This window comes from Lipophrys pholis, assembly GCF_963383615.2.
Source record: "Lipophrys pholis genome assembly, chromosome: 14".
In the NCBI taxonomy this organism is placed as follows: domain Eukaryota; kingdom Metazoa; phylum Chordata; class Actinopteri; order Blenniiformes; family Blenniidae; genus Lipophrys; species Lipophrys pholis.
Window position 1 is genome coordinate 13,144,837 of NC_137633.1, and position 17,469 is coordinate 13,162,305.

Genomic DNA, 17,469 nt, shown 5'->3' on the forward strand with positions numbered 1-17,469 from the left:
CGGAGATGATTAATGATTATGAAATGTTAGTGTGAATTTATGGCTTGTTTATGAAGGAAGGCTGGAGTTTTATTCCTTTTTTTCTGTCAAATTAACTCAATATTATTTTAGTCTTTAAGTGTACGGTGAGGCTGGATGCCCAAAATCTACTTATATATCACAATCTTCACAATTTTTTCTTTTTACAAAGAATGTGCCTTGTGTTTACACCTCAAGAGGCTCTATCCCAAGTAGTGTTGCAGAAATCTGAGGTCCATTTCAGCTGACACAGGGCGAGACGCACGTGTTAAAATCTGAAGGCATTGAGACGGAGTTCCTAATATGAATATGAATGGATTCTTTTTTTTTTTTTCACCTTTAGACGTCTCATTAAGATCAGGTTTATCAAGAGAGATCTGGCAAGCATTTGCAAAAGAAAAGAAAAAATCAGATCTACTCCCCTGTAGGGCCAGTAGAAGCAGACTTTTCTGCTTTGCAAATACGTTTTTCCTTCAAAAAAGACAGTCATACACTCTCAGTTTTTAAAATGTCAATAACACACGAGTTCAGCGGAGGAACACAAACATAAAGGTACAATCTGGAGTGTTTTTCCGACTAAAACATCTTCTCTGCGTATTCCAACACACAGACAACAATACCCTTGATTGTTCGAGTTTCTTTTTTCTTGACGCTATACTGTATATATAATTGAGGGTTGTTTTTGTTAGTCCTTTTGTTCCATTGAAGGTTTACCCGGAGAGCTTGGGAGCTGCCAACAAAAGCTGCCCCACATCCATGGAGTTGACTGAATAGGAGGACATGTAATCAGAAATTGTGCCGAAAATCACTGGTATGCATGAGAAGTGGGATTCCCTCAAGTGTAAATATCCGTGTCGCTGCAAAAAAAAGAAAGAAAAAAAAAAAAAAGAAAAAAAAATGCTAATCTCTTGTGGGGATGGTGAAAATGCTTGTGGGACTGCCGCATGCTGTCAGCCTGACATGAAGTCCTCTGTGGCGTTGTTAAATTATTTTATAAACAGTATAATTGTATGGTCCTTCTCTTCGGGAGCTAATGAGAAAATGACAGACTGGGTTTGGTGGAGGACTATAAAGACGGGAATCACTTGCCTCTGTCCGACGTATGATTAGGAAACTGTTTGCCTCACATAACAAAGATCCACTGACCTGTTAAATGAGGGCAGAGGGGCGTGGGGGGCTTGAACAGGGGACGAGGATGTGAAAATGGGCAATTACGTTTAAAAACTCACCGCAGAGGACAATGAGTATATAACCAACGGGGAACAACTTGAAGAAAGGCGTTGGAGCCCTGGTAGAAGTTGTGATCACGGGATTTTCTTTTTTGCTCTGATGGACGTTTTACCGAAGCGGATCAAATAGAAGCTTAAGAAAATTAACTGCTGAAAAAAAAAATGCCTGAGGAGGAAGAACGAGAGGAATTAGCCAAAGTCATCCTGCAGTGGAACAACACCAGGCTGGATCTGTTTGAAATCAGCCAACCTGATGAGGTGAGTTTTGTAGCTGGTATTGTTTTGAACCTCATCACTGTGTTTCTGATCGCTTTGTTGAAACACTTTATATGCTTATAGAAAAGGCAGGTTGATAATAGATTTGGCCCTGAAGAGAAAACTCACTTTGTTTGTTAATTTTCTCTAACCAGTAAAAGAATAGAATAATCCATTGGAGAATAATACACCCGGTTACTAAAGGATTCTTACAGCCTTTCTGAGACTTGTTGCCTTGCTTCGCCTTTTACCGAGCTTTAATAACATCTGCGATCATACTCACTCCTTGATTGAGCTGTAAAACAAAGCCTGAATGCATTGAGCTCATTTTAAAGAGCTTCACACTGAATCACACACCTTTGTGAAGTAGAGAACAGATTTACTCTGTTGGGTGCTGTTAATTGCAACAGATGTATATTTGGCATTTCCCTCATACAACCTCACCTCTAAATAATAAAGCTGCAGTGTAGATAGATGTCAAACATGCAGTTTTGTTCCCAAGTGAACTAAGTATATTTCCTTTGTGGATATTCTGAAGGGATTAACTTCAGCTACGCACACCGACCACTGGTATTTCGGATGATTTCATTGTATTACATGGATAAAAAGAAGAGGAAGTCAATAATGCGTCGTTTCGACGTGATTTGACCTGTGAGAAGTTTGGACAGCAGAGGTACAGCTGAGATGGAGAAACTGAGCTTGATGTAGATTAGAGGTGTAACTACACCTCTCATCAAGGTTTTGGACTGAAACAAAGTGGAACGTTTGTAGTGAGAACTCGCCCATAGCGAGCTGGGCTCCTTCACTCTGCTCCCCTGAACAGGAGAAAAGCAGGATAGAGGACGGATGGATGTTTGTAGGGATCCAGAAAACTCCATCCACGAGTATTTCTGACCATGTTATGAGTCAGAAGCTCTTTGATGCCTTCATAACCTGATGCAATAAAAATAAAAGATATGCCAATTCCTCACTTATATGTTCATCTTTCGGCTTCTTATTGCTGCTCATGATGTACATCATGTATTATAACCCCGGAGAGCATCTTATGTAATTACTATAACCACATATTCGACCGACCAACTGAATGGAAATGAATTAACTTGACTTTGAAAGAAGTTGCTGAATCTGAGTTGGCATTTTGAACGCTGTTATGATTATTATGTTGGGAGACTTTTTGTAACAACGCTGTGAGCTGGAACTTCCACAGTTTGTTTGAAAACTGATGCCTTAGAATTAAAACCTGGTCCTTACTTAGTCCCGGTCCACTTTTGGAGCACACCATGAGAGAAGCGTGTGTCAAACCACTGAAGGTGGATACACACTCAAGGACAGAGAGTTTGTTTTGCATTCCTAAAGTTGCAATATTAAAGTTAGTTAAAGAATGAATGGTTTTTTTCCCCTCATATCTCTGGGAAAATGACAATATTTCTTCTTTCATGTTGTATAAACCTCGACTGTGGAAGTTTATGGTCCGACTTAAATGAATGGTGAGGGTTTGTTAAATCTGAAAGATCAGCTTGAAAATCTAAACTTTGTGTCAGATAATAATGGAAGACTCTCAATGTGCTACATATAGCTTTGGTCTCTGCTCTAAGGCCTTTTCCACTCTGCCATTCTTTGTTAGGGTTCTGCATCATATTAGTTAACTGAACTTTGGTTCAGAAAGTCAAATTTCAAGCTGACTCAATGGTTGACTGTTTGACTTATTGTCAGTGTAGTAGTGAACGTCTGAGGGACTTTTTAAATTGTAAAGCTTCTTGGACCAACAAGGAGCAACGACTGCAAAACTGTTTTCTGTCGTCAGAACCTGGAGTTTCACGGCGTGATGCGCTTCTACCTCGAGGACCACGTCGAAGGCAACGTGGCCACGAAGTGCCTCCGAGTTTGCAGCAACTCTCCGACTCGCGAGGTCATCGAAACTCTGTCAGAGAAATTCAGACCCGACATGAAAATGCTGACGACGAGTTACTCCCTGTACGAGATCCACACCAGTAAAGGTACGAACGAGTTATGGAGGATAAGTGATTGGGAACTTATATATATATATATATATATATATATTTGTTTTTGTTCTGCTACACTTTACGAATTGATTGAACAATTCATTACTGATCCTAGAGGAAAGTTGAACGTTGTCTGCTCTTAAACCCTCTAATAAAAATCCTAAGAAATAAATACCTAAGAAAGACATAAAACACAATACCAAATGAAGGTGACTTCACACTGGAGCCAATTCTAGTTTTCTGGTCTTTGGCAGGGTACACCTGATCCATGCCCAAGCCCAGACTCAAACTGGGGATATTCCCATTGTGAGGGGGTTGTGCTAACCACTACCCCACCGTGCTGTCCTTCTAGCAATAGTCCAAATAAAAAGATTTTTGTTTATGATGTATGAAGGGAATTCTTATAGCTACAGCTGATAAACGGCCTCTGTTCTCTCTACTTTACTGTTGGGGAAAAAGAACGTAAACTGGACCTGGATGAGAGACCTTTACTCGTTCAATTAAACTGGAACTCAGACAACAGAGAAGGAAGATTTATCCTCCGGAAAGACAAGAGCAATGTAGAAGTAAGTGAACATGCTGAAATTCTTCATCTACAGTACATTCAAACTGTTTATTGCAAATTTGCACATATATCTGCTGATTTTTATGTGCTAGACAAAGATGGAAAACTGTCATGAGAAAGTAAAAGGAGGAGTGATCCAGAACTTTAAGAGGACGCTGTCGAAAAAAGGGAAGAAGAAAGAGAAGAACAGGAACAAAGGAGCTGACACGCTGTCCGAGGATGAGAACGGGTAAAACGCTTGACGGTTTACATTTAACTTCCCACATCTCACTGTGAAAGAAATGACAAAAACTCACTTGTCATTCATTTCCAGGTCAACTGACAGTCCAGTGAAAGACGACCGTGTTTGTCTGCCCGACAATGAGCAACAAAAACTGTCCTCGGAGAAAAAAAGGCCCCAGAAAGCAGCTGCTGCTGGTACGTGATCTTTAACTGGACAGTCCAGAGACCTGCAAGCTGCTCTGGTCAAACACTGCATCAATTATTCAAACTGCAAAAATAAAAGATCCCCAGTGACACGCGCTTCTCTTTCTCAGACCAACCTGGATTACCAGTTGGAGTCAAATTCTGTGATAACTGTGAGTATGCAATCAATGTTATGTAGAGTATAGTGTGATAGATATAGAGTGATAGATGCCCAGTTGTGACCTCACTGCTTTTCCCCTCTCACAACGTCCTCCTGCCCCCTGCTGGTGGGCTTCACAGCTGAGGAGCCCTTCCTCTCTGCAGTCATAAATTACACCAACAGCTCCACAGTTCATTTTAAGCTCTCACCTGCGTACATCCTCTACGCTGCGGGCCGCTTCGCTCTGCAACGCCATTGCGGCCGAGGCTCTCCGCCCACGGGACGCCTGCACCGTGTGACCTCCATCAGCAGCAAGATGGTGGCCATGACAGGGAAGGTCATCCAGGCAAGTCCATGAGAACTTCTGTTCCATTCGCAGAGAAGAAAAGTATTTTAAAATAAATCTTTTAAATTGATGTCCTATTTTCTGACACAAAGTGTTGTGCAAGTTAATGGGATTGGGGAATTTATGACAGTTTTTCTTTATTTAAAAGTAGTCAAGTTACTTTACTAGTTGTTAGAATTAAAAAGCAATAAGCTAGATACATTTTCATTAGTTGCTTTAATTAAACATGTCTTAATATTGTGTGCGTAGCTGAGCTGAAGTGTTACTGTGTGATTGCTTCCTTCTGTTTGGATTACATCAGTTATTTAGAGGAAGAAAAAACAGATTATTACATTAATATTGTATTTATCTATTCTCATTTATCCATTTACCTATTTAATATTGTACTGTGCACACTGTAAATTACTTCCCTGTCAGGTGAATAAAGTATTGCTATGGGTATATTAACATTTAGTTAGGGATGCTAAGGTAATCTATGCTAATGTAAAGGTTATTTATGGACAGTGTTTCTGTTTCAGTTTGGAGGACTGAGGTTTGATATGATGAAACAGGAGATTAGAGACTTTTCAGTCACAGGGCAGAGACAGCAAATTTTTACTCAAGAATATCAAGCTCACTGGAACTCAGGATGTAGGATTGTAACTGTGCCAATTATTTTATAAAAGTAATATTTTATTTAATGCAGTACAACCAAAGTAAAAAAAGGTTACAACAATGTGGTACTACATAATGGCTATCATAGATCACAACGGCTAATCTAACACTAATATTTAAAATGCGTTTTGCAACAAAAACAGGGATACTTCCATTAAAAATTTTGTCTATTTGAGGATAATTTCTCATGTTACACTACATCACTTTACATTTTTTTAAATAGGGTGAACAAGTATTTGTTTTATCACAGCGGAAAGGGAATAAACTATCGTGGTTGTATAAGTCTCAGTTTTCGCTTCGTATCTTGCAAAACATGCTTTAGTGTTACTTATTCTCATACTTCACAAACCTCTTTTTCCTTTTCCAGAAGCAGCAGACCATCGCCGGGGCTCTCGCCTTCTGGATGGCCAACTCCTCTGAGCTCCTAAACTTCCTCAAGCATGACGAAGACCTGAGTCCGCTAACACAGCAGAGCCAGCTGGAACTGTCCCGACTGGTGCACAGAGCCTACAGGTACCCTGGAGAGCATTTACAGTGAAATAGCATCAATTAAATAAATAATATAGGTGACTGTGTTAATCACAGAAAGCTTTCAGATTCCAAGTGGTTGAATTATTTCACATGAGAACGCATGTTTGTTACTGTTAAAGTCCTTATTAAAGCCAATTCATATGTTTTCAGTTAAGGCGACCGGTGTAAACACACACACTCTTTATATGTTACCTACATCAGAATTTACGAGTAAATGCAACTAAAACTAGTATTCCAGGGTTGGACTACGGATGAAATTAGAGAAATCATCAGTCAGTTTAGCTCAAGTCAGTCAAAGATTAGTAGATAAATTACTAAGTATAACTTTTGACAGGTCAGTTGAAATGTAAATATCAGCCAATAATTACTTACTGCATCACAAATTTAACTCCATTAGAGCTGAGAATGTTTAAAGTGGCACTATGTAATATACAACGTAATGGCTGTGGTGTACACTGGGTGGCACTGTTGAGTCCCTTGACAGTTCTTCAATGGAGTGTCAGCCATTGTTCTGTTCCTCCTTCAGCTTCTTTGACGGAATCAATTCACCAACTTGTGGTATAAATGTGTATTACAAACCCACACAGACGGGGCCAAGTTGTAAAACCTGCTGCCTTTGGTCGATGTACCGATTTACCACATCACTAATTGTTTTTGAGGAGACATCAAGACTTGTTTCATTCAGCTTTTTAGTGAAGATTATATTATTTTATATTCAATTAAAACATGACATATTGTGTCTTGAAGGGATTTTTAATAACGTGTCGGTTTATCGGTCTTATAGTGTAGAAATTGAAGGTTTCATGTTGCTTGGCTCTGAAGAATTTGGTGCACGCTGTGCTTCATTCCTCAAAGCTTCCTGCTGCAGTGTCTGCAAAATGAATTGAGGAAGCATTTGTCAACGTTTCTGATCGATCCTGAGCAACACGGTCCACTGCCACCCGGTATCGGTACTTGTCTGGATATTATTATTAAAAATACAATTATTTGATTGGTTTTTTTTGCTTTTGAAAGTCACACGACTTGATATTTCTCTCTCGTCGTGACAGAGATGGTGCTGAACACCTTGATGAACGCCATGTCTCTCTTACGCCGCTGTCGGGTCAACCCGGCCCTCACCATCCAGCTCTTCTCCCAGCTCTTCCACTTCATCAGCGTCTGGCTCTTCAACCAGCTCATGAACCCGGACGAGAGCGCCCCGGGTCTACGCTCCCACTACTGGGGGGCCGCTCTCCGTCAGAGGCTCTCCGCCATCGAGGACTGGGCGGAGAGGCAGGGCCTGGAGCTGGCTGCTGACTGCCACCTGGGACACGTCATCCAGGTGTGCGCCGCTCTGACCACAGTGTCAATTGCACCAAACAATTCAGAGACTAATGGTAAACGTTTCAAACTGGAAAATACACCAGAACCAAATGTCGTTTTCCTGAGAGAAATTCAGTGTCTTTGCCTGATAATATATTTGTGAGCTCTCAGGATTCATTCACAATGTGGAAGCACATGATTCACTCGGAACAAGCTGTTAAAATAGCATTGCCTGCCTGTTTCTAGGCAACCACGCTCCTGACCATGAATAAGTACTCGATGCGGGACACGAAGGACATCCAGAGTACCTGTTTCAAGTTGAACTCACTGCAGCTGCAGATGTTGCTCTCCGGCTACCTCTATGCAACCAATGAGCCACACATCCCCCCCGTGAGTACCTCCAGTCTCCTCTGCCACTCCTCTCAGGCTCACACAGCCATCCCAACAGGAACAGGAGACCAAAACCAGAGGGCTTATTTCATAACGCAGCCTCAGTGTTGGGAGTGTTTAGAAGCGAGACTTAAGGTTTAAAGTGGGAGCTTAGGAGTGTAGTGGACGCTTCAATGGGAGCTCGGGCTGTATAGATTTAATAACATGAATAATTCAAAATGATGAATATGATGATAAATAATGTATGGATGATGTTTAAATGAGGTGTCACATTATCCTATTGCTTTCGAAGGAAGTCTGTGAAGATTATCAGTCATCCAGGTCATGTTACATCTGATGAGATCATGAGGATGGCTGGATTTGCGTGACGAATTTGCTAACGGGGGGAGGAAAGTCTTCGCAACGTCAAGCAATTTTGCTTGCATTTATAACATGATTAGATATTTTGAATGAAATATTTTTGTAATAACTTGGTGAAATGTGAGGTGTACAGGGGAGAACAAAAAAAAAAAAAAAAGAACTGTTCCCTGTGACATAAAAAATTTAAACAGCATCAAATTTCCCACTAAGCTGAGATAGGATGCATTTTCAATTCAGTTCATACAACCTTGGAAATCACTTAGGGGTAATCGTTTGTTGCTGTCCAGTGTACAGACACGATTCTCATAAATAAATACATGTATTGTAGGTAAAATGCTGGGGAACATTTTTGTTTTTGGCATTTCATTAATAGGAAATGTACAGGCTAAAAAGACACCGCCAATAGTATATATTGTGACTTAAAACTAATAAAACTGGAGCGACAGAGACGGTGTAGTTCTCAGGTTAGTACACGCTGGTTTCCTTTTCAAAAAAGGAAGTTAGAACTTAATAATGATGTTTTTTGCCAAAATGCTGAGAAATGCAAGAAAGTACTGTTAAAATACAATCATAAGATATTAAGAGTAAAATGAGCAATGCTAGTCAAACACCTTTACCTTTATACTGTCTTTACTCTTATCAAAACCTAGAGCAATGCTTCCTAAGATGTTCCCCCTCCTGCCCACACAGATTGTCTCTAAAATAAAGGCTGTGGACCTTTTACTTTTGGATTTACAAAAATATTCAAATGAAGCCAAATATTGGCAAAAACACCCACTAACCCATGATAATATTATCATATATTACTCTTATGGACACTAGCATACTGCTTTATAGCGTCCATGTTTACCCTTTTCAAATTGAAAGCAAGCAAACACACCAAAGTAGCAAGAAGGACTTCACGTCTGGAAATGTGACCACCTGAAGGGCGCATGACAGCAGCATAATTTTTCAGCTTCTAGGATTCCTTCCAGCTGGAAATCTCCCAAACCCACCTCTGGTCCTAATGCTCAAACCCAATCAACATGGGTGGCATCAAAGCACCATTAGTTTGACGTCCACCTCTGCAGGGTGTCAGAGGTCAGGGTCGGTATTTCGGGGGGTTTTTTTGCTCAGAAAGTCCCAGCAGTCAGATTGGATGTCCCCTCTAACACTGCTGCCTTGTCACACAATGACAAATGCCAATCCGCTTTGGACGCTGGATCGACCTTTTCCCTGAAATATTTCCGCCGCCCGTCATTCCCGCTGCAGGGTTTGATCGATGTCGTGGTGACGGCTGCCGAGGCCTCAGCGGATAACCTGATTCGGAGCGAAGGACGGGACATCCAGCTGGAGGAGAGCCTCGACCTCCATCTGCCCTTCCTGTTGCCGGAGGGAGGATACTCCTGTGACACTGTGAGAGGAATCCCTCAAGGCTTTAGAGAGTTTTTGGAGCCAATATGCCAAAAAGGTGTGGGATGTTTCTTTTAACAGATCAGACGCATGATCCCTGTCTGATCTTCATGATAAATGACACCCACTTCTCGCAGGTCTCTGCTCTCTGACCACTCAGCACAACTCGAAGGGCGACTGGACCATGTTCTTCTGCGAGTCCGCTCCTCCTGGACAGAACACATACTTGGTAAACAAAGATTCTCTGTGGCCTCAAATGATTTCAAGGATGATCTCACTCTGGTACGAAGTGATATATTACATTTTCTCGGACAGGCAGCACACAGGCAGCCGGAGATTGTTACGATCACCCTGAACAAACCCCTGAACAGTGGGATGGGGGTCAGCATTGTTGCTGCCAAGGTGACGTCACCCCCCCCCCTCCAGTCATTGTAACACCGAAAATATGCAAACATATTTCAGTGAGTGAACAGCATCTCTCTTCCTTCGCCACAGGGAGCGGGCCAGGGTAACCTTGGCATCTACATTAAATCTGTTGTTAAGGGAGGGCCAGCTGAAATGGTGAGACCTTTCTCAACTGAACTTGATATGTGAAACTGGGATTATTTTCTTTTTAATTTTGCTAAGATTGAACTAAATCATGTGCTTTTCTTCTGTGTGCAGAATGGCAAGTTAACAGCTGGAGATCAGCTGCTCAGTGTGGACGGTCAGAGCCTGATTGGAGTCAGCCAAGAAAGGTAGTCAAATCTTTCAACAGCCGCTCGTACAGCTGGAGGGGTCCAGCCTGTGTCGTCAGCCTTTGTAGGGATGCCAGCCAGGTTGTCGGTCCAGATTAAAATGTCCTAGATTGATTCCTCTCAAAATGAGATCCCTGACTGCGACTTGACCTGTCATCTGTCACTGGCCGATTACACTGACCTTTTATCAGCTTTGAAGAGGCATCGTCTGGTTTCACTGGTGGGATTTCTGCTCCATTGTTGCATCAAAACTCAACAAGGAACCAAAATCTACTCCATTAAGATCATTTTCAAGCAGAAATACTGAACTGTCTCATTATCCCATCATCACCACGACAATAAAACAATAGGCTGCTCGTCTGTTCTACAGTTCCTCCAAAACATAGCTGTAAATTACTATTAACAGACAAACCAAACGGACGTTAGATTTGAGATTATTATAGCAGAATAGCTTGTATAGGCTCTGGTATAGGGGGAATAGAGCTGAAATATGATCTATTCTCTCATCCATACCTACGGTCATTAATGAAGACGCTCGGGCTTGAAAACATGATAGTTATATCCCTCAATGCCACATAAAAGCTGTCTTTCTGCAGAGCATGATGAAAGGATTTAATCATATTCTAAAATGTTCACTTTGCACCTGAAGTGTTTATCAAAGCTTAACTGAAGTATTACTTACGCTGAGGATTGGTAGAATGATAATGGCTCTACAGACGAAAACACAGCTGAACGGTGTGAAATGATGGAAGCAAAATAGGACAATTTCTTACCATTGCCGAGTGCAAGAAGAAAGCCAGTATTTCGGCCTGAAGTAAATCGCCTTCAGAAATTCCTCCAACATGAAAAAGTGTTTCAGTGCATAACATAATCGGATGAGAGCATTAAACAGTGGAGATGCAGTCTCCCTGCAGTCTCACAATTAATAAAGCAAGGAAATGGAGAAATAACCTGGTTATCTCACATTCATTTAGGGCAGCAGCGATCATGATGCAAACCGGCCCTGTTGTGACCTTACGGGTTGAAAAACTCGGCGCCAGCTACCACGGCCTCGAGGCTCTGCTGAGAGAGCCAGCTCCACAAAGGAACGCAGGTTAGACCCCAGCATACTGGGAGAGTGTGAGACGCCTTCACTGTCCTTCCTTTAATTAAACCCTTTTTTTTTTTCCTCTTTTTTGCTTCACAAGGCGAAAGAGGCCAGGCGAAGCCGAACGGCAAAGCACTGGTGCTGTATGGCGACATGGATCCAGCTCCCCATGAGCAGCTCCTCAGAAGCAGCAAAAGAAAGAAAGAGCAAATGATGCAGAGAAACAGACAACTTTATCGCTCCAACCCCAACATGACCAGTGGGTGCACCTCGGTTCTGATTGTTCACTGCTGCTGGCAGCACAGGCTGCCTCTTCTTTTTTTATGTGAAATGCTTAATGCTCGAGGGCGAGTCATAAAAACAGCTCCAGCACTTTTATTTTCTCCTCATTTCTGCAGACTTTGGCCTGGAGGAGGAGGATGAACCTGTTGACCCAGTTGTGAGAGGAAACATTGCTTCTGTTTCCAGCATCAATCTCTGCACTGAGGTGAGGTTTTCCCATGTTTCTTACATGTTTGTTTAATGTGCAGTGGTGGCCTGGAGGTCAGCAGGCGAGGGGATGGAGGTTCGGGGTAGTATTCCCACCGAGGGCTGTGTCAGGAAGGGCATTTGTTTAAAAACCTGTGCCGAGTCAAACATGCAGATCACGATCTGCTGTGGCGACCCCGGAAGGAAGCAGGCGAAAGACAATCTAATACATATTTGATCAGTTTTATTGAGCATCGCACACTATCTTTTATTGAACGGACAGGTTGTGCACTGAAAAGTGTAAAACTTTGATATCGACAGGCAAATCCTTCACTTTCCACAGCACTAAATGCCACGCCTTTGTGCCTTTTAGGTGATCATTTTCCAAGTACGTTGGACTTTATAGACTTCATGGGAGAAAAAACAAAAAACAAATTTATTCTCAGAAAAATATCAATTTAGAGAAACATCCTCTGTGCTGACCTCCCTTTCATTTTTTTTTTTGCATGTCCATTCAGACATTTCACCAAGGATATTTGACACTTCCAACCACTAAATCTCTGGACAAAAGCAGATCTGAATCCAGTCAGCTCCAGCAAACATTCAACGTGTCTCTGGGACCTTCAGAGAGACCAAATTCCAGTAAGAGGACATTTATGGTACGTTTTCTTTTTATTTTTTCTAAGAAGAGTGCCTATATTTCCATTGCATATTGTCAGTCGTTCTATCCAGAGAACTGAACAAGTGCAGCTCGGCGAATGAAATAAAATCTTTGTCTCCTCCAGCGCCAAGCCCTTTCACAGGAGAACTTGTGTATGGAGAGTGGAGGCCCCCTGCTGGACATGAGGCAGAACATATACCCACAAAGGGACCCGGGTGCAACGCAAACTGCCAGCCACTATTCGTCTTTCCCCATTCGTTCAAGTGTTTCTACTCATGACATCCTGTCTGATAACAGTCTTTCAACAAAACAACACCATGGCGGCCGCACGAGCTGTGCCGGTGTCTGGAGAACCCCGTTTTTACAACATTCAACGCCCACGCCTTCAATCCAGCCAATACGCATCGACATCCCCGTAACCAGGGCGGTGAACACTCAGGCAAATCATCCACTCACCACCTTTCAGCATGGTTCTTCTCTGCTGGTGGCAAGGATCAGCCAGAACTTGAAACTCAATGGACACAAGCAGAGCCCTCACATTTACGCATGTCCCATATCTGCAGTGAAGAAGCCGCCTCAATCGTCTCTGCAGCAAAAACCCAACGCACAAAGAGATGCAGCAGGAAAACCGCACGTGAGCATCACTCCAACTAAACACGTTTCCTTCCAAGAGCCTCCACCTCACCAGAGGAAGAGCACAGGGGCCACCAGGACAAACGCCCCCCCGGTGCTGTGTGACCCGTGGAGGAGGGAGGCCCAGGAGAAGCTGGAGGAGCAGCAGCGGCTTCACATGGTGGAGCTCCTGCAGCAGGAGGTGCAAGATCTCCAGGCCAAAGCCAAGCGGACGGCCGAGGAGAACGACCGACTCAGGAGGCTCAGCCTGGAGTGGCAATTTCAGAAGAGACTGCGGGAAATTCAGCAGAGGGGAGAGGACGAGGATGAGGACGAGGAAGATGATGATCTGGACATGATGGTGACGCTGCAGCAGCTGGAGATACGAGCTCAGGTGAGGAGCGCGCCACAGGGCAAGGCCGGGGGTGATGACACCAACCTGGGCTCCAGCTTTTTACATGACAGACATCGTTTCTGACATTTAAGAGTAAAACACTAAAATTATGCAATAATCTAAACTCTAATGCCTTTTTGTACTTCGTCATTAGTCACCTTAAGAAATATCTAATAGTGTCATACCCAATTAATAAATAAATGAGGCCACAAACAAGTCCATTGATCTCATAAAAATGTTGCGGTGTCATTGTGGGTTTTTTAAATATGATATTTTCTGCACAAAGTATATTTGGTGAGATTGTTTGTTTTTTGAATCTTTTTGCATTGTGGTTGTATACACATGATTTCTTTATAACGGGCATCAAACATGTCCTATTATGGTGCAGCAGGTAGACATGTCCCGAGTGCATGAAGCAAACATACCAGGCTGGGTTATTGAGACAAAAATAAAAGAAAACGAAACAAATTCTGAATAGTAATTCCACCTTTTATACATTTTTATGATAATATATTTTTGGATAATATATAGTTTTAGTGTTTTTCAAAATGTTCTGACTTTGGTCTAAGTACCATTCGAGGGCGCGCGCAAACCACTGCTGGTACTCAAATCACTTAAAACGTAGCAATAGATTTTAACGTGCATGCAAATTATAACATAAGTGGCTGCAACAGTAAGTCCCTGGTGACCAAGATCTTACATGAATTTAGTTTTATTACCTAATCAAACTATGTTTTTATTTGCACTATTGTGAATCAACAATATTCTTTGTTCTCCTGAAGGTTGTGAATAAAAGACGCTCGGGTGCAGATGAGAACGGTGAACAAAAAGAGCCGGATGAGCAAGACAAAACTCACCTCTCCCAAAAGAGAGACGAAGCAACAGGTAACCACTTACCAACATGTTGAAGCGGAATCCTTCAAGTAACATCTATTTACATGAGTCTGTTCATTAGACAGCTTATTTTATTGGCATAACTTTCATGGCTTTGGCAGATCAACGACCGGACCAGCTGAGTGACGGCGTTCACAACAAAGCACCGAAGGAGTGAGTTTACAGTTTCGCTGTTTAAAGCTGTACAATTAATCGTGTGTCAATAATTTCTAAAGATGATGCCTAATGACACGGAAATGGCCATGCCTGACCTGTTCGTCACAAGGAAACATTTCAATCCTCTCAAACACTTTAGAAGTATTTGAATAACATCCCTGAGGAAAGTACATATGTTCGCTACAACACAAATACCTTTAAAAACAGCAGCAGATGGTAGAAACCTCACAAATGACAGTTCAAGTAATTCAGCTGTTGTTGTGATTTTTGCAGAAACCTGGAGGAGAAAGTCAAGAGAGCGCCAGCGCCTGAAAAACTCACATTTAAGGAGCGTCAGCGTCTCTTCTCTCTGGCGTCGAGCGCATGAAAGGAAATTCAACAGCTTGTCAACAGTCTTCAGAACTGTATTAAAGCGTTAGATAGACGATATTATACAGTATCTTGCCCAAAGCGGAGTTAGTGTAGAAATGTTTGTCTCGGTAATTTGAACATTTAAGCAATGATTTCCCCCCCCCCCCCCCCAGATACATAATATGTATGATTTGTAGAGATCATATGTTCAATAAAACTATAACCAGTTAAAAAACATTGTTGATTTTACTTCTAGCAATAGGTGAACAAGTGTTCAAACTACTTAGTGCGCTGATAAAACTGCACCACTGCCTTCTCCTGTTCGGTAGTTTCAATCGAACCTCGCCGCAGTCTGCGGATCTCGTTGATGGCATCAATCCCGGAAATCTTCCTCGTCTTCACCAGGTAGCAGGCCAGCATGGTCCCCGTTCTCCCATGACCATGCATACAGTGAACCGCCGCACCCTGAGGACGACGACAATACAGCAACACAATCATTTCTCGGATTCACACCTCTGTGGCTCAGCGGTTTCAAAATGCACTCTTGGGTTGGATTGTGGACAAACGTTAGATGGATGAATAATATGACAGATTATAAAATATTGTTTCTCTCTATCATCCCTGTTCCAGGAGTGTTACACATGCTCAGTTAAATTTATGCCACGTGTTTAAGGATACACTACTGCGGAACCCGAGCCAGCAAATAATAAAACACTCAGCCCCTGGAGACTTGTGAAAATATCAGTATAACCATCTATCAAGCACAGCCAGTCTGCATCTGAGATCATACCTCCCCCTTGGAGTTGGCCTCCTCCACGATGGAGAGGAATTTATCAATCTGACTGGGTGAGGGAGGGGTGAAGTCAACAATCTTGATGTGGTGGAGTTGTAAGTCCGGGCAAGAGTCATGGTAAGGTGGTTTCCTCTCACACAGGCACACCAAGTGTTTGATGCCGTTGTCCAGCAGATACTGGTATTCACATGTCATCCTGGGCAACGCCAGTCCTGCAAGTTTTCCTGGCTCGACCCAGGAGAAGTTGTTTGGGGCTACGGAGGACATGACTATCAGCCTGAAGAAAAGAAATGGGGATAAAACTCATGTTAGGTTGTTTTTATTTTTTTACTGTTTTTTTTTTTAACTTTCTCCCCAAATTGCACTTGCATTTTACAAAAGCCTGCACTGCGAGTTTACACATTAAGGCTATAAACAGTTCAGGAAACAAACAACGTGTAACAGAATGAAGAACAACATTAGTCATTACTCGATAAGCTGGTTAGTTAGGTGACTCTAGTGAGGGATTAGTTCGAAAGCAGGACATATTTTCACCTACAGAACAGTCCCGGTGTGTAAATACAATCCACAACCCACCAAACTCCACCAAGTTGTTCTCATCTGAAGCCTTTTAACGACAAGCTCGAGCTAAACGTTAGCGCCTGTCACACAACTAACCTCGCGAGCAAGTTTCGTAAACTCTGACAATAAGAGGTATTCCCACGTCAAACGAAAACAGCGACTCCTTGTTTAGCCCGCAAGGAAGCCGTGTCTCTATTTGTCAAATAGCCCGCAACATTACTTACTTATTTCTGTGTATGAATGCAGGATCCGCAAGCAGCAGAGCTAGGCGGCTAAGCTAAAGTAGCAGCTACTTCAGAACGCTCCCCAGCCAGCGACGACTAGTAAAACTATAAATGAGTTGTATAACCGAGGCTGAGTACAGTCTGTTGCAATATCTGGCGAGGCAGTACCAGTCAGTCAAACCATGAGGGAAAGACTTATTAATAATATAGGCCCCGTAAAACACAAGCAAACCACCACCGTGTGCGCTAAAGCGTTGGGTAGCGGATAACAGTAGGCAGGAAGTCGTTCTACGGCGAAAAATAGCGTCACGTGGAATTAATCTTTCTTTTGCGCGTTTGGTACAACGATTGATATAACAGACATTAACAATAAAGATCAGCGGTTCAGAAACACAAGAATACGACATCTTCAAATTTAAAATCTAGACCCTGTGTTTACAACTGTCAGGATGGCCGAGCGGTCTAAGGCGCTGCGTTCAGGTCGCAGTCTCCCCTGGAGGCGTGGGTTCGAATCCCACTTCTGACAAAACATTTTTATATTTCCACTTAATACTATCAATGTTTTCGTTCTGATATTAACGCAATAACCCGAATAACAGCAAACATTGTGCTCAAAATATGGGATCCAACTCATATCTGGAAGAATTACGAGCATTAATTTTTTATTCAAAGCTGAAATAACTAATAACCTACAGCTACATGCCTCTTGCACCTGGAAAAAGAAACCATTCCACATTACTCTCCCCTTTGTATTTCTTGAACCTTGAGTTAATAATTTTTAAGGACTTCTACACTATTTACGTGGTTATAACATTGTATAGAAATGTAATGTATAACTTAATGAAGACAAAACAATAACTTCTAATAGAGTTAACAGAGATCCCTGAAGCTAGTCCAACCATGCTAATAATGTTGTAAAAA

The 17,469-nt window shown here is 42.3% G+C and overlaps 2 protein-coding genes across 2 annotated transcripts; one reads left to right on the top strand and one right to left on the bottom strand.

Annotated features, from left to right (window-relative positions):
- Positions 1–1,248: 1,248 nt before the first annotated feature.
- Positions 1,249–14,986, top strand: afdnb (afadin, adherens junction formation factor b; the record flags this gene model as incomplete). The annotated part of the gene is made up of 23 exons (XM_080479853.1): positions 1,249–1,505; positions 3,307–3,499; positions 3,965–4,071; positions 4,163–4,299; positions 4,384–4,487; positions 4,607–4,648; positions 4,776–4,981; positions 6,003–6,148; positions 7,022–7,116; positions 7,216–7,487; positions 7,715–7,858; positions 9,470–9,668; positions 9,748–9,839; positions 9,926–10,012; positions 10,106–10,171; positions 10,274–10,347; positions 11,322–11,440; positions 11,535–11,693; positions 11,833–11,921; positions 12,688–13,569; positions 14,352–14,454; positions 14,565–14,616; positions 14,893–14,986. Exons 1-23 carry the CDS (start codon positions 1,410–1,412, stop codon positions 14,984–14,986), a joined length of 3,558 nt encoding a protein of 1,185 aa, XP_080335979.1. The 5' UTR covers positions 1,249–1,409.
- Positions 14,514–16,987, bottom strand: dusp23b (dual specificity phosphatase 23b). Its single transcript, XM_080480803.1, has 3 exons — positions 16,549–16,987; positions 15,761–16,040; positions 14,514–15,435 (listed from the first exon to the last, which is right to left on the bottom strand). Exons 2-3 carry the CDS (start codon positions 16,028–16,030, stop codon positions 15,250–15,252), a joined length of 456 nt encoding a protein of 151 aa, XP_080336929.1. The 5' UTR covers positions 16,031–16,040; positions 16,549–16,987; the 3' UTR covers positions 14,514–15,249.
- Positions 16,988–17,469: the final 482 nt, after the last annotated feature.